This window comes from Pyricularia grisea, assembly GCF_004355905.1.
Source record: "Pyricularia grisea strain NI907 chromosome Unknown Pyricularia_grisea_NI907_Scaffold_1, whole genome shotgun sequence".
Taxonomy (NCBI): Eukaryota; Fungi; Ascomycota; class Sordariomycetes; order Magnaporthales; family Pyriculariaceae; genus Pyricularia; species Pyricularia grisea.
In genome coordinates this window covers 2,589,468-2,610,229 of record NW_022156716.1, presented here as the reverse complement: position 1 = coordinate 2,610,229, position 20,762 = coordinate 2,589,468, and the positions used below count along the sequence as shown (strand labels likewise).

Below are 20,762 nucleotides of genomic sequence, written 5' to 3'. Positions count from 1 at the left end.
ACGACCACCCCGCGCCTCGGAACCAATCACATCACTGACTCGCCCCGTGATGGATGGAACGGTCGAGATAATTTTATATCCGCACCGCCATTTCTCCTCATTTCCTCTCTTTCTCTTCATACTCGAGAGTAAACTGTGTCATCGTTCATCAATGTTGACATCAATAATGAGCCCCTCGCATCTATCAAAGAAGAACGAGCTCTTGGTGTCAACAGAACGGCAAAACTTTATTTTATGAACACCAAAAAGTCGCGCGTTTGTTCCTGCAACTGACAACTGATAAACGCTAGCTCAGCCTTGCCATTGGGCTTCCTCGGATTCATCAACTCATCAACACTCGCGAACGTCTTATTAAACGTCACCTGGCGATCTGTACAGCAGCGGACAGTCAAGGAAAGCAAATTAAATAAGATTCAACAGACGAAAACTCCTCATCGACCGTCGCGAGCGTGTTTCCTTCCCTAAGTGCCACGATTATGACCACGAGCCAAGACCCCAGGGCCACAACACGTGATTGACGTGCGAGCCACTGAACACAGCAATAAGCCACACACAAGCCACAAGTGCCAACAGCTTGCTACATGCCCCACCAAATGCTTGAAGAGCGATGTCGGCCTGACGTATTAAGGTGCGCTGGTCTGGGTGTTCTCTGCAATATGGTCGCCAGGCCCAACGCCGTCACCGTCCTGCGCCGATTCCTGCCGCTCCGTCCCAGCCATGATATGATCGAAAGTCTGAAGAAAAGCCTGAAGTCCCTGCTCCCTCTGTTCACCCGTTCCGAGCTGCAGGGGATTCCAGACCCTCGTGGCCAATTGCCAGTTCTGCACCCTTTCTCTGCTGAGGGCAACTTGGTCTCCGACGAGAGACAACTTTGCAGTGCTTTCGACGTTGCTAACATGGCCAGGGCCGCTGCTCGACTCGCTGTTATCGATTAATATGCATGCAACGGTCAACACTGCGCGATGATTACCGACGACATAGGAAATCCCCGAAAGTCGCGAAGCTTCAACCCCACGTGCGGCCATCCCGCACTCCATGACGGGCGAGTACAAAAACTATACATACATTCGCTGAGTGTCTTCAGCATCGATCACGGTTAGAGGCTCCTGTACATCCATGGTGATTGACTCTGTGTCGGACGGCTGTGAGATTTTAAGCTGTGATCTGCGGCCGCTTGGACTGGTATGGTGGGGATGAAGAGACGCTGGCTAGGAGTTACTCTTTTGGCGCCGTTCGTTATTGGCAGGTCGAACTATTTGCTCCCGTAAGGAGGCGAAAGTAGTTGGTGATGTGACAGTTGCGAGTGAGCAATTCGAAAGTAAACGAGAGCCAGGGAATGGGTACGGCGGTAGGTGGTAAGTAATGACTGTGACTAGGACAGGACTCGCAGGAAACAAGCGTTGATCTTGAGTGATTGGGAATTACCGCGGATGCTATATTTGAGAAAATATATCTTGTTGCTCGTAGATTCAAATCCAATGCTTCCAACACGGGTATATAGGTATGCTGAGAAAAGATAATTCAGTTGTGCTGAAGGTGTCGTAAAGTAGCCCGCAGGTAAGTTGTGTAGGTACTTCGGTTTGGTTTGTATGAGCATGCACGCAATGCACGTTGCGAGGAGTTGGCCGGGGCAGTGCTTGCTTGTCCCGGCGTCGTAGGTTGTTTTTTTTTCTTTTCGTTTTTACCAAACGCATGGGTCTACCGCCGGCTCCCATACCTGCGAACCATCCCTGCTGCTGCTGCAAAAGTTACCTAAGGTACCTCCTAGTAGCAAGGTAGGTAAGGTAGGTAGGCCAGCGCTGACGACTTCACCACCAAACGCTGATGTCGGCACAGCGGTACAGACCCATCTCCCCAAAGTGGTTAAGCCCAGCTCACCTAGTGGTGACGACGGGAGCCCATTTGTCCATCTAGCCTGGTCAGGTAGGCAGGCAAGCGTAAGGTGTACCTTTGGGTACCGCGCCACAGTCATGTCCCCACCACATCAATCATTATTGAACGTCGCTCGCCGCGAGGACGCCAGCTTTGAGACGTCCAGCATTTTCGAGTACCTACATTGCCTAGGTATGTAGGTAGGTAGGTAGGTCCCGTCCCTACCTGTCGCTCTCCATTTCGCTGCTTGCAACTCGCCACCTTCCCTGTTTCTCACGATGGTTGTTATTACATTACATCTTGGTCGAACGCCGAACGCCTGGGCTGAACTGCTTCGTCACCAAAACCTAGGCATCATTCGGTCCCGACCTCACGGGTAGCGTCGACCGCTGTTTCTTTGCAATTCGCATCCATTTGCCTGGCCGTTTATTGGCACATTGGCTGTTTCCAAAAAACCGGATCCTCATGGTGAGTAGATTTGTGGAATTCTGTCGGCCCTGGCCAATGAATAAGCTTGTGGATCCTCGACGCTCACTCAAGCTTACTCTGTGTTTATCTCCGAGATAAAAAGGCGGGCGGCCGATCGTCTCATGCTGGGTTGGTGGACAATTCCAACCAACAACCAGCAGGGGAGCTGAGTGTGGGGCGGGAGGGAGCCAAGTTTAACACCAACTTGGAACTCTCAAATCAGAAAGCCAAAGAGCTCTGTTCAATGTGAGTAATACTTTTGTTTCCCTTTTTGTTTTCTTTGTCGCATTGTCCAACCCAAAATTTTATAGTTTAAAGCCCTAGGTCATGTTCCCCTGCAGACCGCGCCGCGTCGCTCGTTTTTAGCTTCCGAACATAGAGACTGCAAAGGACGGTCTACACTAAAACGTTATAACCTCCGGTAGATTGGCTTGACAGATTGATCGAACGTTCGTCGCTAGCACCTGACCGTGGACCTGACAAGGCTTCTCCGTTATACGTTATGACGTCGCAAGACATAGTCACTTTGCGACCGCATAGCATGTGAGCTATGCAAAAATGAAGGATTAAGCGGTTTTTGCCCTGTATAAATGTGTCTTTTTTTGTTTTATTTTTTTAGAAGTAAGATATTAAAAAAAAACCTCCAGACGGACAAAATGAAGTGGATGACGTGAGCAAAAGAATCGGGTGGTAATTTAATAGCGTTTGTTTGGTGCAGATTGTGTCAGGGTCCTGTACCTTGATTGAAGGATCCACCCAACTCTGTACCGTAGATTACTCCATAGTATGAAGTAGGGCAAGGTTAATCCCTACGATCTACCTGGCAAGCTGGTAAAGACGGGGCGCCGCGAACGGCTCGCGTTAGCTCGGACGAGCTTGTACTGCCGGCACTATGTGTTGATTCTCAGCCCTACATCTCAATTGCCACGATCTTGAGATGCAAGGTATGATAAGAAGAAGAAAAAAAACTACGCAGTCCGGAACTCACTCCAGATTATCATGGCGGGTGGATGAATCAAAGCAAATGAACAGGGACTGGAATTGAAAAGGTACGCGAGGAAAATCGTGTGGCATAGAACCCTGTCAGAGGCCAACGCTGCCCTCTCCAAAAAAAAAAAAAAAAAAAAATTGCAAGAGCTCTGGCCAAAGGGCTCAGGGAGCTCAAAGACAAAGATTTTTTTTTGTGTTTTCTTTTTTGTAAATAGTTACCTAACTACCTGGAACTTTTCATCCAAGGCTGGGTCAGGTATTACGGAGTGACACCATCACAAGATTGTCTCCTACGGAACTTCAGACCGCCCGAGATCGCTGTTGCGGCAACTGACGTTGTACAGCATCGAAGTGTGGACCGGATGCGCATCCGGTTCGCAGCAATCCTGTGTGGTCCTGCTCTTCTGGTGATCTCGCTTGATCGACCAGGCAAAGCCTTTTCTTTGTCCTTGTTCTTTGTCTACTTGATTGAGTCGATCAATTCCACTCCTGCCACTTATCTTCCAAGATTGCACCGGGGAACGAACATCCGGAACCCGGGCGCAAGAAATTTCACTGGTCACCTCAAAGACTTGTGACTCGATTTTTTGTTTTTTGCAGAATTTTCTAAATAAGCTGACCGCGGCTCAGGACGGTCGGTCCCGCCTTAGAAAAGAAAATGTATTGTACGGTATGGTGATCCGCGTTGCCGCGATCAACAATACCACCCTCCTCTACAGTATGAGCGGCAAGTTCAGATGGACATGAACGGATGGGTTCTTGCAGCTGGGTTTCTGGTACAAAGTAGCATTAGCCAGCGGCTGCCCCCGTCTGAATGATGCGGGGGCCTAGATAGGTTAAACTGTCACTGACAACTTGATGCTACCGCTGCGGGCTGTCTTTGTCACACCCACCACAGACATGCGCGGTCGTGAGTCAGTAAATTCTCCTGCCTCAATGCACATCTCCGTAAGCACGGCTGATTGCAGATTCTCCAGATCTTGTGTAAGAATCTTCTTCGCTCTAAAGTTCAACAGATAACAAAACCGTAATGGTCATTGGTTGGCAGCTGAGGACTCAACAAAATGGAAAGCGATGGCGTTTTCCCCACAGCTGAGCAACCTTTACCAATTGGCTACTTCTTGTTTTTTTTTTATGTACTGGGCTTCAAAATTCAATCTGTCTAACCTGGCCCTAATTGTAAATCTAGCTCATTGTCCGTTTCTCCATATTTTTCTTGATCCTTTTTGTTTTGCCTTCCAAACCTATTGCTCATCGTTACATTTCCCAAGAATACATAGTCTTCACAACGTTTATCAATACAGCCAATTATCCAATCCAAATACATTCCAGAGACTCAGAGTTGAGCTGATGAGCCTTTCTCCGGCTTCTCATCTTTCACACCAGCAAGGCTGATGTAGTTTAGGCGTGCAAGGCCTTCATCTTGTAGCCAGTTATTGATTCGGACCTCGCGGCCGGCGGTCTTCTGTTTCTTGTCACGAGAGACTGTGGGTGCAATGCTCGACGAGTGTCGGTGACTAAAACAGTTGGCAAACGGTTTATCGTCAGTAAACCTTCTGTTTCTCTAGGCTCAAAATATAAGGACGAGAATAAATCCAAGATGTTATCTGACTTACTAGACATGCTCTTGCTTCTGGGTTGGCTCCGCCATTTTCTTTTCTGACTGGGGGACGGAATGGGGCTGGTGTAGATAGGTAGGTAGACGGGTAGGTGGTAGCGTGGCAAAGCAATAATAAAACTGCCGGCGTGCTGTTTACTGCTTGTGCAAGCCCCTGGTGAAATGTAGTTCTTGTATCTTCTTGGGCAGACTGAATTTAATGTCAAGAAGAAATTTTTGTTGCGAGAAGATTGGAAGAGAAACAAAGCGACATTTTATAACCCAAAGGGATAGATAGCCTGAGGACGAAATCACGCTAGAGGACACTGGAAGGGGGAGAAGAGCCAACACCCCGGCTTTTGTTCCATGGAACCAACCTATACCGCCCTTCACCTGTGAGTCTTTTCGTGAGCATGGAGGAATGGTTTTTTTTTCTTAAAAAAATTAGTTTTATCTCTTTTCCCTTTCCCCCCCTTTACAGACATGTTGATCCTGAGGGGCCCGGTGAGTCCCTCCAAGCAATATTGACTTGGAGCAAAGGCAGGAAAGTGCACAGCGGCCCCGCGGGCAGTCTTTTCAAGCCAGACCGCATATGGCAACCTACAGCTAAAACGCGATAAATGTGTAGATGAGGGTGTGGTAACGGGGTGTGCGAACTGATGAACAACACGAAAGTACGGTAAACAGCAGAAGCGAAATACAATAGCTCTACCATGCATGTTTAATTCTACTCCCGCATTTGCTATAGGTCCGTCACATTTCTGAAAGTTCGTCATGGACTTGAGCAAAACAAAAAAAAAAAACGGCGATACTGGATGCCGAGATGCCAGCTCAGTTGACCGGTGAACGTCCCCCAATTCGAATGTCAAAGAAACCCCCGGAAATTGATATTCGGTTTTTTTTCCTGACCATGACTTTCTAGCTCTTGATCAAATTCATTTTATTTATACTTTTTATCATTTGCTCATTCATTTTCAATCCACTGACCCGCCCCTGGCTCAAGGTGTATGCTTTGGTTATTTCACGAGGAGCAGTGAGTGCCTCCAAACACCATAAAAAATATTTCCTCGTCGGGAAAAAAAAAAAAACTTACATCCATGCTCGATAGGAACCATTTCGGCCGAACATCCGGTAGTGCTGGATCTCTATTAGTGACTCCTGGTTGCCGCAGGCAGGCTGCAAAAATGGCTCGGCTAGGCCCATGATTCTGGGGGCATCGTGGACACGCGGCAACTTTTCTTTTAGAACGGCGGTGTGCAAAAGAAATTGTTGCCAACACAATATGGCATTTCGGAAAGTAGGGTGGTCGATGTAAAAAAATCTGTAAGGTACTGAGTTACTTGGCGTGATCTATGGAAAGGCTGCCACCCGTTTCTGTGCCGCAACTAGGTCGCGTCAGAGAAACTGGCCGAGGCCCCCAGAGAAAAAAAGAAAAGAAAAAAATATTCCTTGCGGTACTGGGCTGAATTCGGGCGAGATTTGTAATGTTACGAACAACCTACTGACGTCGATAAGGCGGTGGACATGGTGGGAGGGCGAATGAAGAGATAATTTTAGGGGAGTGTCATTTTGAATGCATTCATAAAGGATGCCTTCTTTCTACCGACGTTCTTTACCCTGGTTCCCGATAGATCTGAAGTGCACCAAAGAGCAACAAAAAAGAAAAAAACCCGAAAAAAAGAAGAAAAAAACTGGAGATTTTCTTCAGCAGCATAATCGTACGCGGTGGCTACAGTTGGCGTTCAAAATAAGCGCCCAGTCCAGAGAAGCCAAGCCGCCCCCAACTCTCCACCCCGGAGTTGCCGTCAATTGCCCATCAAGAGATATTCCCAATTCTCATGACCCCCCCATGTTGTTGTTGGTTTTAATATTACTTGAATCTTGCCTGCATATTGTGAAACAAAACATCCCACGATCATTTTAACTCTGGCGTTCTCAACCATTCAAAAAACTTAGGACCTACTCCGCAAAACTTCAATGACACCATAGCCGGGTACGTTGAATCTATGGAGACCCTTCGGCAAACCAGCCGCCCATTCAACTCGGAGTTCCCGAACCCCAATGAGTCCACGTGGCAGACAGGGATTCAAAATCTTTCTTGCACGCAAGGTCAGGCCCTGGGTATTGTACATGCGGATACACGGTATGGTCAATTAAACCCCTGAACAGCCCAGGGTCGACGTAATGTGGATGACGGGAAGGCTGAACCAGAGGGGTTCGGCACGTTTCGATTGCTTGGACGGCACTGGGGGGCTTTCGGGTTGTTTGTTTCTTTTGGAACGTGGTACCTACCACGTAATGTTTCTGAGATCCACTGGCCACTCACAATAATTCATATCTCTTGACCTAGGCTCCAACCTCATCTCGATCCAAACTCATTTAAAATCTGACTTGGGATCCATCAGCCAAGATACATACTGTTTTCAGCTGCACTGTATATAGTCCTTGATAAAATTGAGCCGGGGTCAGGTCCCGGGAGCTCCGGTTGTTCTCTCGTGGATTGGCTTGGCCGCTACCGTAACCAGGTTTCTTCGTGGTGGTGTATGAGATTTTCTTTTATGACACTGGTTGCTATTATCTTTGAGATTTGCTCGTATCTCGTATTGCCCTTGTTGGTAACTTTTTTTTTTTTTTTTAATAGGCGACCCATTGATCAATCTGGACACGCACAGAGCAATAATCTTTCGCTTCCCCAAGGACATAGCCTCAGCTTTGCTGCCGCTCCTCTCCAGAATCATTTTGAGCTCCAAATATCATACTTGGATCTGACCCCAAGCCTCTGCACCTTCAATGACCGGTTGAAAACTTTTCTCCAATACATAAGAGTTAGCAAATTCGCGATGGCTATGGGTTCAACGGTCAAAGCCTCAGGCATAACATCTTATCGTTCTGTATCATCGTATTGAGGATGAGCCAACCCCATGGGACAAAGACAAATATGTAAAAAAGGCTATTTTGAATACACAATGCTCAATGGCAATCTTGATGCCTTTGTACAGGTACCGAGGGTGACAAAGAGCGCAAGCAATTGATGCCTTTCTCTTTGTCCCCCTGATACTGTATAACTCGTAGCTGATAAGCTGTCTTGCGCGAAGGATGGTGTTCACAATTCATTTTCTCTTTCAATTTCATAAACAGCGGAAACAAAAAGCCTAGCGGATCCTTGTCTGCAAAGGACTAGGAACACTGAAAGACTTACATACATACTAACTTACCCCATATATTCCTTCTATACGTACTCACTTACCGCTTCAAGCTGCTCTACTTAAACCATGCAACCCCCCAGTGCGAACAATAACACTGGGCCTGGATCACCTTGGGAGACAGTGAGCTACATCCTAATCGTCGTCGTCGTTGCCCTGATGGTCGGTTTGTGCTTTTTGTGCGCCAGCCGCAAGGCGCGAGCAAGTGCTCACGATATCGAAATGGGAGCGATGCGTAACAGACTCCAGGAGGCGGCCAAGACGACCGAAGAGCACAGCTCCGCGCTCCAGACCATGGAAGTGCACCTCCAAGACACCCTGCAACATGTGGCCTACCGCACCCGGATGGAGGAGATCATGAACACAAAGATGATCGAGCTACAGCGCAAGGTGGACTCGCTGCAGGCTGCCAACCGTGCCCTGACCGGCCAGGACGACTTTCAGGAGAGCGACGGTGGGGCTGGCAACCGCGGCCTGGTAGACCCCAACTCGCGCTCCGTCATTGCTGATATTGTGCTTGCCCAGGGTCCCGCTGGCTCGGGTCACGGTGCTCCTCGCTCGCTGGAGGACGAGCTGGCTGCGGCCGAGTTTGACGAATATCTCGATGATCCGTTTGCTGTCGGCGATGAGCTGCATGCCTCAACTGAATGCTTGCCAGACGACTGCCGGATAGATGATTCTAGGAGCGATGTGTCGACGCTGCACGGGGACGAGATAAGAATCCAGCCCGACAGCGACTCCGTCAGCGTCTTATCACAGTATCATCGTGATTCGGCCATCGTGGAAGAATTCCAGCCGGTGACGATTGCCCATGCGCAGGCGCAAACAATCGTTGTTTCTGGCGATCGCTAACTTGTAGACTAGACCAGAGTCCAACGTTACTCTTGCTGCATCGGAACGTGCAGTTCGAAGTAAAGGCTTCGAGAGTATCGATGCCATGGCAACCCTAATGTAACCCTTACCTACTGACCCAATGTTCTTGACAATCGATTTAGTAATGTCATGTGATAACCTTACGCAAAAAATGATACAGTAAAAATAATGCCTTCCAAAGGCCACTAAGCGCAAGGCATGCCAGACTAGCATGACCGTTGCAGTGACCTGTGGTTTTAGCGCTTCCTTTGCGACACTAGAACTAGTTTCTCATCGCGTGCCAGAAAAAATCTAGATACTCTATACCTCTTTTGAATACTTCCCCCACGTATGCCTTTCCCTACCCCTCGCCCCCGAGCAAGTCTCGACGGTCAAGCAAAAGGCGGCGACACAGAGGGCCGCGAACCCCAGCACGAAGTAGACGGCTTCGGAGAAGAGGACAGTCAGGACCGACATGACGACCGTGTCCCTCGCCCTGTCGCGGCCGCCGTCTCTGTGCAGCTGGTCGTAGTACCACACGAGCTCCAGCGTCCCCATCAGCCACGACGCAAAGGTCAGGACGAGGAAGAAGACGGTCCATCGTGCGGGGGCGCCATCGTTGTTGCCTTGGCCCTCTTCGGGCACGTCAAGCACTGGTCGGTACAGCGGTCCACGCCGATGCAGGAAGCCGGCGAGTGGTCGGATGGCATGTCCGTAGGGCGGCAGTTGTCCTGTGGACTTTCGGGGGAGGTCGTTACCGTCATTTCTTCTCAGTCTTGCGGAGGGCATTTGGTGAATTCGGGGATTGTTATTCCTCCTTTGTTTCTGTCTCGTTGTTTCTCAACTGGGCAACTTTGAAATTTATTTGAACTGCACGTGCATCTAACTAGTGGCACCATTTGCGGATTTACCTGGGGATATGCAACTGCATCGTGATGCTTGGGGGTTTAAAAAAAAAAAAAAAAAAAAAAAAAAAAAAAAGAGAGCAAGAAACCGACATTTCGGTGGTCTTATGAGTAGGAAGGACTTTTTTCAAGTGTTGTTGCTCACAGAAAAGGGTTGTACAAATCCGAGTAGAGGCATTCCTGTTGGTTGTTTGAATCACCAAAAAGATGCCGCTCATTTGAGCTGTGACGTGATAGAATCAAATCCTGTCTCTCAGACAGACCAAAAATGGACTGGGTAGATATTCCAGATTAAAGAGTCAAACCCAAACGATCAGTATGTTAGTTTTGCCACTCAAACACCACGTTGAGTTGAGAGCGTGTTGACTACTCTTTCTTCAATGCGTCAAAACAGGTTGGTTGTCTGTGAGTGTTGTTGACTGGCTCTTCTTTCTCTTTCGGTTGGAAAAAGTTGGCCAACCCAACAGCTGAAATTTGTTGCTCACACCTATCGGGAAGGGATGAAGCTGTGCTGTTGGGTCGATCTGCATTGGAAGTGGCCAGTTGTGGCTTTGGCTTCTTGCGCCCAAAGACCAAGGCAGCATCGTCCAAGAGGCAGCCAAGCAACCAGCGGAGCCCAACCGTGACGATTTGCTGCTGACGTAGCCTGATAGATACAGTGCAGCAGCACTAAACAAAAGCTAAGATTGATCTTCGGTTTTTAAGGGTCTGGGCTCTAAAATTCAAGACTGAGCCCTGACAAGGCGGGTGGTTAATAGCGTTCTTCAAAGCCGCCATAACGAACATCTGACCAGTGCGTGCGTGCGTTTTTTTTTTTGTTTTTTTTTGTTTGGCGAATGTCTCAACCCAACGTCACCCAAGGCCACGCCACGCCACAACAGCTTACCTGGCAGGACCCTGTTTGCATCAATCACAAGCGAACTCTGCTCACCCCAACAGGCCATCACAGGCGGAGTTTTGACGTACACCTGTAGCACATCGGATATAGGAAACTCAAAAAAATCAAATACAGAGTACATCATTTCCCAAAACATACCTACTTTTACGATCCGAATCTCTTCCTTCCCCTTTTCTCACAGGCGCTGCGCGCACAGCCACTCCGGATAGGGACCCGCTGTGGGGAGATAAATGCATCTGCACAGTGCCTCAAGGTGCGGGTGCCTTGGCGGTGAGATATCCATAGTGCGTGGCACTGTCAGAGGCACCCAACACAAGGGGTCCACTTTCCTCCACAAACAACTCGATTGCCAATGAAGGTGCCAGAATCCCCTGCGTCGCCGTCGGTAATCCGTATCCTACCTAGGGCCTGGACTCCATGTCTTGGGCTGTGCTGTGGCGGCGCTGGCGGGGTCCTTTCCGAATTGGAGGGACCTTCAAGCTAATACCACGTACTCTGTACAGGCATGGACCGTGAGCGAACAAAACGATCGGAGGACGAAAGCTTAAATACCAAGACCATCTCTCGTTCCTAGCTTCTTTTAACAAGCCCAATTCAACCCCGGCTTTTTAAAGTAACGAAGCCCTCTCTTTTGTCGCTACTGCTTGATATCATCTACCTACATACCTACTATAATAAGTCTCCTATATCCACTACCTACCAGAAGATAGAAAACCTACCCGACAACCTGCAATCATGTCATACAACAGCGGGTATGGAAACCAGCAGGGCGGTGCGAACTCGTCCTACTACAACAGCGGTGGCCCTCAGAACCAAGGCCAGAATCCATATGGTGGGCCACCACCGCTGAACGGCCAGCAGCAGGGAGGTCCTCCTCCTAGCTACAACCATGGTCCTGGCTTCAACCAGGGCGGCAACCACGGTCCTGGCTTCAACCAGGGCGGCAACCACGGCCAGTCATACCAAGGTGGTCCTGGTGGTGCTGGTCAAGATGGCGAGCGTGGCATCCTGGGCGCGATGGGCGGAGGTGCCGCCGGTGCCTTTGCGGGCCACAAGATGGGCCACGGCATTCTCGGTGCCATCGGTGGAGCCGTTGCCGGCCACTTTGCCGAGGAGAAGGTCAAGGACTGGAGGGACGACAAGAAGGAGGATGAGGAGAAGCGTAAGAGGGAAGAGGAGGAGAGGCGTAGGAGGGAGGACGATGACAGACGCCGCAGGGAGGAGGACGACCGCCGCCGCCACGACAACAGCAACAGGGGTTTCTCTCCGCCCAGGGGCAACTATGCCGGCAACTTCTCGGGTTCGTCCCGTGACATCGGCCTGGACGGCGCCCGTCTGCGGGCCGAATGCCGCCGCGGCGACGGAGGCTACAACACCAGCGTCATTGATCTGAACCGCTACCTCTCCAACGATAATGGCAACTTCCGCTGGGTCTCTGGGGGTGGTGGTGGTGGCGGCAGCGCGACCGTCACGGTGCAGCAGGGTGATACCCTGAGGGAGATTGCAAGGAGGTTCGACTGCGACTTCCACGAGATCGCCAGGAGGAATAACATCCAGAACGAGGACCTGATCTACCCGGGCCAGGTTCTGCAGGTCCCGACCAAGGGTGGCTCGGGTGGTGGTAACGGCAACTTCTGGGAGTCTGCACGTGATGTCAGGCTGGTCGACGGAGGCAAGGTTCTTGAGGCAGAGCTGCGGTACTCGGGAGGATGGAACAGGTCTCGCATCTATCTGGATGAGCACATTGGAAACCGGAACGGCGAGCTTATCCACTGTTAAGTGTCTGTTGAAACGATTAGCAGGATGTGAACAATGGTTGTGCGGTCGGGCGAACGGGAGGTCAAGACTGTAACATATGGATATGAGTGAGAAAAAGATTATATGAGAGATGAATTTTCTGTTACTATTCCGGACATGCAATTTCTGGCACTCGGTCCCGCAAAGATGAGTACTTCTTTGGTATTGCCACTGCCTTGCAGCCACTAACACGACATTATAAACTGTGGTATAGCGGTAACAACCTTTTTGTGAGAAAGGCGGCACTACAATGGCTCTCGTATATAAGCTCGCGGCATCAGTTCGACCGTCTGCCGCAACTTTGCGCAACTTGAGGCTTCAGCTTCTCAAGAATTGCTATATATGCGATGCGCTTGAATCGTGCGGTTGATCGCTCTAACTAATTCTAGATCTAGGTCTAGATAGACCTAGATGTGGAATATTGGCCGAAGTTTGGTAAGCTAACAAAGGCTGATGCCATCTAATTAATCCTCTACGCTAACAGCAACAGGTTGGCGTTGCAGTGCTATGTGACGTGCCACTATTGTCCGGAGCAGTCCAGCATAGTATATGTTGCTGAAAGAAATCTTTCCAGCCTCAATCACAATACTGTTCGGCAAAGTCTGTCAGCAACATTGCATCAAGACGCCCGTGGCGGCTTGAGTTTTCCGGGGAAACGCGACACCATCACAGCCTCAGCAAGGGCTTGACATTCCATCTACCCCTGAAGTTTAAGTGAAAGAGGGTCTCTTGGAGACTTTGCAGGTTGGCTGCCGGATGATTCCGTAGAATTTTTTTTTTTGGTTTCTTTTTATGGGATTTACCCGGCTTAAGGTTGGAATATGCAGGCTTAATCTGGCCAAGACTTGTAAAATGTGCAGCCATCTTTTTAACATGAAATTTTAACCTCCGAACCCTGTCTGGCGTGACTTTTCCTCAGAGCACTAAGCATCCGAATTTCTATTTTTACGATCCATCTCGCGGGGAGCTGAACGAAGTGGCTGAACCGAGTTTGTAGCCTCACCATTCCCGATCAAGTATGATTTTCTGTTGTGCCAAGGCTGCGAGGTATGTAAATTTTTTTCGAGAGTTGGCATTTAATCCGGTTAAGGGCTGAAAGGAGACCGAAGGGCAAGAAGAAAAAAAGAGAGAAAAAAAAAGAAGAGGGTTTCAACAATTTCTGCAATCGGCAGTATGTGTCGGCATAAAAGCTGATGCGGACCTATGTGGTACTCCTTCGAGGGTCGATGTACATAATACGAGTGATTGAATTGTTTGCGGGCTTGTGGTCTAGCATATAGCCTGAGTGGTTCGGACACGAAGGGATTCCCTCAAGATTTGTCTCATTTGTGCGGACTATTTGCTCCCATCAGAGGTTGGTATATAGCCTACATACTTACCTTATATTTTCGTCACATTCCACTACTTGGCGTTTTCGTTTGTTGGCGTCATCATTAGGAATTCTAGTGAACGGGCTTAATTCTTTCCTGTTGTCTAAGGTTATCTTCTCACTCATATAAAGAAACGAGAAACAGGTATGAGCAGCACTGCCCGCCCATCAAGGTTCCTTCCAAGTCCGGGTTTTACCTCATCGTTACCCCTTCTGGAATACATAAAAGTCCCCCAAGCTCATTATCTCAGTCCAACAGCTGCTGGGGTATCCTCTTGCCAAAATTGGACTTACTTCTTTCAAAGCATCACTTTCCATTACGTAGGAAAGAGACTGCCAAAGAACTAACTGTTCGACACCCCGGTCATCTTCACACTCGAATCATCTTTACATCAGCCCAAGTCCGATATTTCTCAGCCGAAAACGAGTTCACACCCACGTTCGAGAAATTCCAACCCTCAACCCCTCAGCCAAAACTTACACATATCTGAGTTGGTGCATATTTCAGCTCTCAAGATGCTCGTATCTTCTCTTCTCGTCGCCGTGGCTATCGTAGCCACACCCATCGCCACAGCTTCGCCCATAAATGGCACCTGCAAAGGACTTCCACAGCCAGCGGGTATCGACTGCGGAAGGACCAGGTGCATCGGAGAACAAGTCTGCTGCAACCCGACCTGCAGCATGTGCACCGCCCCCGGTATGATGTGCACTATGCAGGACTGCGGACACCTGGAGGGCCGTCCCGCGGTCGTCAAGCCGCCCACCGTCGTCGCTCCCCTCCCGCACCTCTCTAGCAACAAGTCGGCAACCGAACCCAAGCCTACAAAGCCGGCCACTCGCCCAGCACCCAAGCCTATGGACGGAGTGGCTTGCGGAAAGAATACGTGCGCGGCCGGTGAGGTCTGCTGCAACTCGAGCTGTGGCATCTGCACGCCTCCCGACGGCGCCTGCATCATGATGTTTTGCGGCGATAGTCAGCTTCCTGACAACTCTGTTCCTTCCTAAGAGACAAGGAAGACTTTACGAAGAAATGCATTCTTGGTCAACAAATTATCTGATGGTTTCTTGATTTGTATTGACGTTTGTTTCTTTTGTTTATGGATTTCTTTGATTCTATGAGCCTGTCAGGTGCCCGCTGATCTTTTTTTGATCCTTTGATTGGTCTTGAAGTTTTACGAAAATCAGACGACGGGCTGATTATTGTTGGAGGCCTTTTACGTTATCTTCTTTCAAAGTTAATGCGTGCAAAGCAGTTGTTTGGAGGAACAAGGGTTCTTGTGATATGGGCAAAGGCATAGGAGGTGCATCTTGTACATGTGTTTGATGGCGCCCGACCTGGGGCGGAAAAACATCGGTTGCCACAGAGAGGACCATCCCGGCTTCTACCACGTTAAAGCCCAAGAAAGATAAGCTTGAGTCCCCAACACGTGGTTTCTTTGTTGGCCGGGTTCATGCAAGTTGCGCTGCAGGTCTTGTGACCGCCCACACCAATTCCAGTCTCCCCTCCTTCATGTGTCATGCCGCATACCAACCCTCCGCAATAATCTCCGCGTGTTTGTTCAGGCATCTAGGTTTGTAGATCTCGCCAAGGTAGGATAGATCTGTTTCCGCGTATACCAGGACTTGACACTCATTCTTTTGACGTTTGAAACTTTTCACATCCGAAGTACAGCCGTGCCCCCCCTGAATGAATGTGGAAGCAAGCACAGGAATTGGTTGGTATTTAGAATCGACATGCACCAAGGCTTTAAAAGCACTTTTGCTTTGTAGATTTATTTCTTGCCAATTCCGATCTGGTTGTACGAGAGAGAGAAAGAGCAAGGTCACCCCTAAGGTATATTCATTCAGGGTAACATCGGTTGACTGTCGATCTTTTCCGATAAGTCAGAGACAGCACCTATGATCATGCAATCCGGAAGCCTTTGTGCTATGATTGTTTAATTCGATGTCGGGCTTTCTCAGTGTTGCCCCTTCATCCGCGGCAGGGGGTCATTTTCAACATCTCGTTCGTAAGATAGAAGAGTGGGGGGCGGTTGATTGGGCGAATACCAGGAAGATGACATGGAAACGGAGGAGATTCATGGCTCGATCCGAATGGGGGATTTCACGGGTCGTATGGAGAATATGGGGTTGAGCTGCGGTCTATGGGACTCTAGAGGGTGAACAAAATATCCATTGATCACGACATGGGAGAAGACGGTATTTGTATTGAAAGGGTGAAGTTTCTTGCCATTTTCCAAAGAAGTCCAAAGCCCAAAAAACCGGTTTTTTTGGCATATCAGTCTATACCTACCTGACTTAGAGGTACCTTTATGGCTTAAACTCAGTATAGAGTTTTTTTGCAGTCATATTTCAGTGCGGCATCTAGGTCAAACGCAAGTACGGAGTAGTCCGTGCAACACCTGGTGAATACGTTAACAGTCCGCCTGCCAAGAACATCATCTCCACCACATGAGTTCAACTCAAGGGGCATGTTTATGTAAAAGCAAAAGAGTGAGTGCCACTCATCTTAATTCCGTTACAGTAACAGATAGTCATGCGAGCACAATCACACTCTGTTTGGAAGGGACATTACTCGTCCTAATTAGGCCGTCAAAGCTGTTTGTGACCAAAACGAACATCCCTACCGGTTGTGGCCCAGAGCTATACTCTTTAAAGGAATACAGGCTTCTGACGATTATCAGATCCTTGCCGAATTTGGCAGTGCTTGATTAGTTCGCCGGATATTCGGTACAAAGTCAGTAATTGATCTACCCCCTTTGTTTTCTTGCATAACCAAGGGCTCCCCGGGATCAAAGAGGACCCTTATCGGTATCTACCGAGTTGTTCTACCACGTACCAAACTATGCCCCGAGATTTGGTCCAATGTCGCGTGTAGGAGCTCGCCTACAGGCGTTGTTGCAGTAGCCTTTTTGCCGGGTAGCACCCGCCCGAACCAAACAACTCGTCGGACGGCTGTCAAATGAAGGCTTCCGTACAACCCTACTACTAATAATTTACTTGTCGTAATGTAACTTCAGCTATATTGTCTAGCTTTCTAATTGGGGGCTAACTATGATTGAATAAACGTGAAAATCAAGAATAGGACAAAAAAAAGGGATATTTTCCCACTTGTTAATTGTCCTTGCTTCATCAAATACGATGCACGCCTGAGATATATGGCCCACCAGTATCAACATGCTCAATACATGATGAAATCTGGGGACTGGGGACGCCAAGGGAAGCGAAGCTCGCAGACATGGGGGCTACGAATGCCGGGATATGGGTACTTACCTACCTAGGTAGGTACCTAGAGAAAGAGTAAAACACCCCCCACCTGGCCATTAATAGCAAGTCGATATAGTTTGATGAGGGAGGCAACTGCAGACGACAACTTTGGCCAAACACTTTCCCCGCTGCCGAGGCACAGACATCGGCCAGCCCCTGAGCAAGTTAGCCGACATGCCCCAAGTGGAAAAAGATCATAACAAACCCTTCTTGCAAGCTCAGCGATTATCGCAAGACGGTTTGCGCATCCTTGCTCGCCCGGCTTTGAACGCCAATGGTTGTGGAACCATCACGGAATCCTAGGGACATTCCCAGAAATGATCATGAATGTCCGAACTATCCTGCACAGCCCTCCTTCAGCGAGTTTGTGGATGGGTTTTCCTCATGACCCGTTAGCCCTGTGGAGCGTAATCCGAGAAATATCCGCGACGCGCCCACGTCAAGCCTAGTGCGATGGCAAGTAGTATCATCTGTCACAAGATGAGCCGCACGCACCCAATTTCGAGTGGGTATCTTTTGTGATCTTCCAACGGCAGTCCGTCCTCTCCGACCCGACAGGTTGGAAAGGGGGTCTAATGTCACTCTAGATCCGACAGTGTGTGCGACGCTTGGGAGATTGACCGTTGATGTTGCCAACGCCCAACGATCATCAGAAAGACTCTGGATATATAAGTCAAGGCACAATCCCCTTCCAACACGACTCTATTGAATCCATTTCTGCCCCACCCTCAACTGTCTTGTCTTAATTCTTTCCTTATATTACTCTTTCGTCCCTCAAATATTTGTTCATCTTGTTTCTTTCATCAAACACTCACTCTCCTTCAACAACTCGACCAATTTTAGTCACTCATTCCGAGTCAAACCTCCCAACACTCCTCCTGAAACCATGGCCGGTATAATTGACATCATCGGGGTTGTCTCCAGCATTTTGGGCATAATCCAGTTCACCCAGGAGGCCTTTCCCGAAACGAAAAAGCCTGGTTCAAGCGTGCGCATCGCAGTCGGGCTCGACGAGAACGGCGGCCTGAGAAACGCAGGCGGCAGCGTGCCAAATGTCATCCTCTTCAACGAGGATGGCGAGTACCTCGGCCAGTCGAAAAAGAATGGGGATGTGAAGGACGGCAGCTTTTCAGACGTCACCGTGACGCAGAGCAGCCGGCAGCAGGCGACGTATGGCCTGTTCCAGGCCGGCCACGAGGCCATCTGCGTCGCCTACACCTCCATCACCTGGCCCGACGGTAGTCAGTACGCCGTGACCGGAGACTGGGGCGAGGCCTGTGGCGGAAGCTGGTACTACAGCAATGTCTACATCCATGGCTCCGGTTACAAGCCAAAGTGCATGTGGATCGGCTCGGACGGTAAGAGGCCGCAGACCGGGTTCCAGGTGCACTATCCAGAGTTCCGCAGTGCCAACAGCAGCGTTCCCGCCGGCAAGGACGTTAAGAAGATGTGCGACAGCAAGGCCCCCTTTCAGTTCTTCACCACTCCCTCGCCCAAGTCCATCGACTACTGGATCTTAGACGGTAAGACGACGGCTAAGTCCACGCTTCTTTTCAAACACGACCTCAACAACGACGCTTCGCAGAAAAGCCGTCGTGCTGCCTCCACCAGCTCCTCTGCTATGGTCATCACCAACACCACTCACCACTCGGTCCAGGAGCTGTGCGGTAGCGAGACGTCGAGCGGGCCCGATCTGCTCAACCTCAGCGAGAAGTCCTTCTGCCGCATGAGCGACAAGAAGATCTTCCCGCAGTGCGACGACACCGTCAACGACAACTGCTTCAACGCCGACAGCAGGCAGCTCATCGTCGGCGGCAAGGCGGCGCGGTCACCCTACGCACTGGTCTGGGACTGGCAGACCCCAGGCAAGACCTTTACCTCCAAGGTTGCCACTTCTGCCAAGATCGCCGCGCGCGAGCCCTACGCGGCGCCCCAGGAGTACAACAACATTGTCGACTGGAGTATTGCCAGCACTGAGTCCGAGCCTGTCGAGTCCACTTGAGCTCAAGTAACCCCCCCTTTTTTTTCTTCCTCTTCCACGTAATATTTGCTTTGGCTTGGCGTCGTGGGTTCATCGGGATAGGTTGTATTTTTCCTAAGGTTTTCCTTTGTATTGTATGGAAGGGTCTCCGGTGCATCATCAGGCGTCTATTAGGTATTATCCCTCTGGCTTGCGTTGGAAGTGCTCCGTGTTTCAGGTATAGGCGTTAATGTGGTGGCGGAAGCCAAAGGAACACGATTTTGTGTATGTGTTATATTTTTGTTTTAATGACTGTTTTGAGAGTTGATCCAGACCTAATAAAGATTTGTTCCTGAAGTAATCCGGCGACTTGCTATCCAATAAGACAGCCGCGTGATGCTCTGGGCCTCGGCGTTCTCCACAAGACATGTCATCCCGAGTACATATTTCGGACTAATAATATGACTAACCTTGTGCTGACATACACCAAAACACCATCTCAGCGGCTTGACCAAGCAAATAAAACGAACTGACAACTCAAGGGACAAATGGAAGTCTCAAAAGTACACCTAGTATCTGTCTTCACGGCATCCGACAGCCCGGAAACCGGCGGTAACTTGCTGCCGGTGGTTCTCGATGCGTCGGCTTTGTCGGAAGAAGATATGCGCAGAATAGCGCGAGAGTTTGGGCATGAAGCCTCGTTTCTGACACCATTCCCAGAGACCTACTCTGCATCACAGAAGGCGGACTACCAGCTGAGATTCTTCGTCCCCGAGCACGAAATGGAAATGTGCGGTCATGCAACCGTGGGGACCACATGGCTGTTGGGGGAACTGGGGATTCTCGGCGATGACCAAAAGGAAGTTTGCTACTCAACCAAGTCGGGTCTTGTCCGAGCTCGTCGGCATAAACAAGAAGACGGGATTCTCGTCGAGGTCTCACAGCCGCGCGGGTGGGTCAAACCCGTCCAAGACGGAGCCCTGAGGCAGGAAATAGCAGCAGTTCTGGGGGTATCTGGTAGCGACAATATCGATATGGGATCAATCCAGAATGCTTGCACAAGTCGAGCCAAGACTATGGTTCCAATGCAGGATCAAGCTGCACTCGACGCCCTGAAGCCAGACTTTTCACAAATGCAAGCATTATGCGAGAAGCTCGGTTCGACGGGACTATACCCGTACGCACTACACAGCGACGGCAGAACCAGTGCATCCACTCGAAACGGGTCTTTGGTCGTGCATGCTCGTCAGTTTCCCAAAGCCTCAGGATACCCTGAGGACGCAGCAACGGGTATTGCCGCCGCGGCTTTGAGCTTTGCTCTATTGGAGAATAACGTGCTGGGAGAAGATAGGTCCGTGGTTGTGAGGCAGGGAGAGGCAATGGGGTGTCCGTCAGAGATACGGGTCCGAATTGAAGCCGACGGTGAGGAAGTAGTGTGTTGGATTGGGGGTACTGTTAGAAATGTCAAGCGGTTGGAGACAAGTGGGAATTAGGTTACGGTTGACTGAAGGAAAGAGAGCCAGCGAATGCCATGCACGCCACATAGAGGGAGGAAATGAACCGACAATTCCATGTGTTGTGCAG

General features: G+C 49.7%; 12 protein-coding genes across 12 annotated transcripts; 7 read left to right on the top strand and 5 right to left on the bottom strand.

Moving 5' to 3' along the window:
• Positions 1 to 119: 119 nt before the first annotated feature.
• On the bottom strand, positions 120 to 1,632 carry PgNI_00761 (uncharacterized protein). Its single transcript, XM_031120838.1, has 2 exons — positions 1,066 to 1,632; positions 120 to 921 (listed from the first exon to the last, which is right to left on the bottom strand). The coding sequence occupies exons 1-2, from the start codon at positions 1,116 to 1,118 to the stop codon at positions 624 to 626; spliced, it is 351 nt and encodes a 116-aa protein (XP_030987693.1). The 5' UTR covers positions 1,119 to 1,632; the 3' UTR covers positions 120 to 623.
• On the top strand, positions 657 to 935 carry PgNI_00762 (uncharacterized protein; the record flags this gene model as incomplete). The annotated part of the gene is made up of 1 exon (XM_031120839.1): positions 657 to 935. The coding sequence occupies one exon, from the start codon at positions 657 to 659 to the stop codon at positions 933 to 935; it is 279 nt and encodes a 92-aa protein (XP_030986942.1).
• A 2,871-nt stretch (positions 1,633 to 4,503) lies between the features above and the next one.
• PgNI_00760 (uncharacterized protein) lies at positions 4,504 to 5,195 on the bottom strand. The gene is made up of 2 exons (XM_031120837.1): positions 4,947 to 5,195; positions 4,504 to 4,847 (listed from the first exon to the last, which is right to left on the bottom strand). Exons 1-2 carry the CDS (start codon positions 4,979 to 4,981, stop codon positions 4,667 to 4,669), a joined length of 216 nt encoding a protein of 71 aa, XP_030986944.1. The 5' UTR covers positions 4,982 to 5,195; the 3' UTR covers positions 4,504 to 4,666.
• A 478-nt stretch (positions 5,196 to 5,673) lies between these two features.
• PgNI_00759 (uncharacterized protein) lies at positions 5,674 to 6,451 on the bottom strand (the record flags this gene model as incomplete). The annotated part of the gene is made up of 2 exons (XM_031120836.1): positions 5,674 to 6,248; positions 6,434 to 6,451. Coding segments are annotated over 2 exons (318 nt in total), but the record flags the coding sequence as incomplete, so codon positions are not given.
• A 1,748-nt stretch (positions 6,452 to 8,199) lies between these two features.
• Positions 8,200 to 8,982, top strand: PgNI_00758 (uncharacterized protein; the record flags this gene model as incomplete). The annotated part of the gene is made up of 1 exon (XM_031120835.1): positions 8,200 to 8,982. The coding sequence occupies one exon, from the start codon at positions 8,200 to 8,202 to the stop codon at positions 8,980 to 8,982; it is 783 nt and encodes a 260-aa protein (XP_030986137.1).
• Positions 8,983 to 9,303: 321 nt separating this feature from the next.
• PgNI_00757 (uncharacterized protein) lies at positions 9,304 to 9,771 on the bottom strand (the record flags this gene model as incomplete). Its single annotated transcript, XM_031120834.1, has 1 exon — positions 9,304 to 9,771. One exon carries the CDS (start codon positions 9,769 to 9,771, stop codon positions 9,304 to 9,306), a length of 468 nt encoding a protein of 155 aa, XP_030986142.1.
• PgNI_00756 (uncharacterized protein) lies at positions 9,334 to 9,778 on the top strand (the record flags this gene model as incomplete). Its single annotated transcript, XM_031120833.1, has 2 exons — positions 9,334 to 9,692; positions 9,757 to 9,778. The coding sequence occupies 2 exons, from the start codon at positions 9,334 to 9,336 to the stop codon at positions 9,776 to 9,778; spliced, it is 381 nt and encodes a 126-aa protein (XP_030986143.1).
• A 596-nt stretch (positions 9,779 to 10,374) lies between these two features.
• PgNI_00755 (uncharacterized protein) lies at positions 10,375 to 10,855 on the bottom strand (the record flags this gene model as incomplete). Its single annotated transcript, XM_031120832.1, has 2 exons — positions 10,375 to 10,556; positions 10,774 to 10,855. Coding segments are annotated over 2 exons (264 nt in total), but the record flags the coding sequence as incomplete, so codon positions are not given.
• Positions 10,856 to 11,520: 665 nt separating this feature from the next.
• PgNI_00754 (uncharacterized protein) lies at positions 11,521 to 12,564 on the top strand (the record flags this gene model as incomplete). The annotated part of the gene is made up of 1 exon (XM_031120831.1): positions 11,521 to 12,564. One exon carries the CDS (start codon positions 11,521 to 11,523, stop codon positions 12,562 to 12,564), a length of 1,044 nt encoding a protein of 347 aa, XP_030986145.1.
• Positions 12,565 to 14,467: 1,903 nt separating this feature from the next.
• PgNI_00753 (uncharacterized protein) lies at positions 14,468 to 14,956 on the top strand (the record flags this gene model as incomplete). Its single annotated transcript, XM_031120830.1, has 1 exon — positions 14,468 to 14,956. One exon carries the CDS (start codon positions 14,468 to 14,470, stop codon positions 14,954 to 14,956), a length of 489 nt encoding a protein of 162 aa, XP_030986138.1.
• Positions 14,957 to 18,104: 3,148 nt separating this feature from the next.
• PgNI_00752 (uncharacterized protein) lies at positions 18,105 to 19,220 on the top strand (the record flags this gene model as incomplete). The annotated part of the gene is made up of 1 exon (XM_031120829.1): positions 18,105 to 19,220. One exon carries the CDS (start codon positions 18,105 to 18,107, stop codon positions 19,218 to 19,220), a length of 1,116 nt encoding a protein of 371 aa, XP_030986139.1.
• Positions 19,221 to 19,726: 506 nt separating this feature from the next.
• Positions 19,727 to 20,671, top strand: PgNI_00751 (uncharacterized protein; the record flags this gene model as incomplete). Its single annotated transcript, XM_031120828.1, has 1 exon — positions 19,727 to 20,671. The coding sequence occupies one exon, from the start codon at positions 19,727 to 19,729 to the stop codon at positions 20,669 to 20,671; it is 945 nt and encodes a 314-aa protein (XP_030986140.1).
• Between the last annotated feature and the right edge of the window lie 91 nt (positions 20,672 to 20,762).

Coding starts and splice junctions, on each gene's coding strand:
- PgNI_00761 (XM_031120838.1), bottom strand. CDS start 1,118: ATGGATGTACAGGAGCCTCTAACCGTGATCGATGCTGAAGACACTCAG. Junction 922..1,065: donor GCTGAAGACACTCAGCGAAT/GTATGTATAGTT, acceptor AATCGATAACAG/CGAGTCGAGCAGCGGCCCTG.
- PgNI_00760 (XM_031120837.1), bottom strand. CDS start 4,981: ATGGCGGAGCCAACCCAGAAGCAAGAGCATGTCTA. Junction 4,848..4,946: donor CAGAAGCAAGAGCATGTCTA/GTAAGTCAGATA, acceptor CAACTGTTTTAG/TCACCGACACTCGTCGAGCA.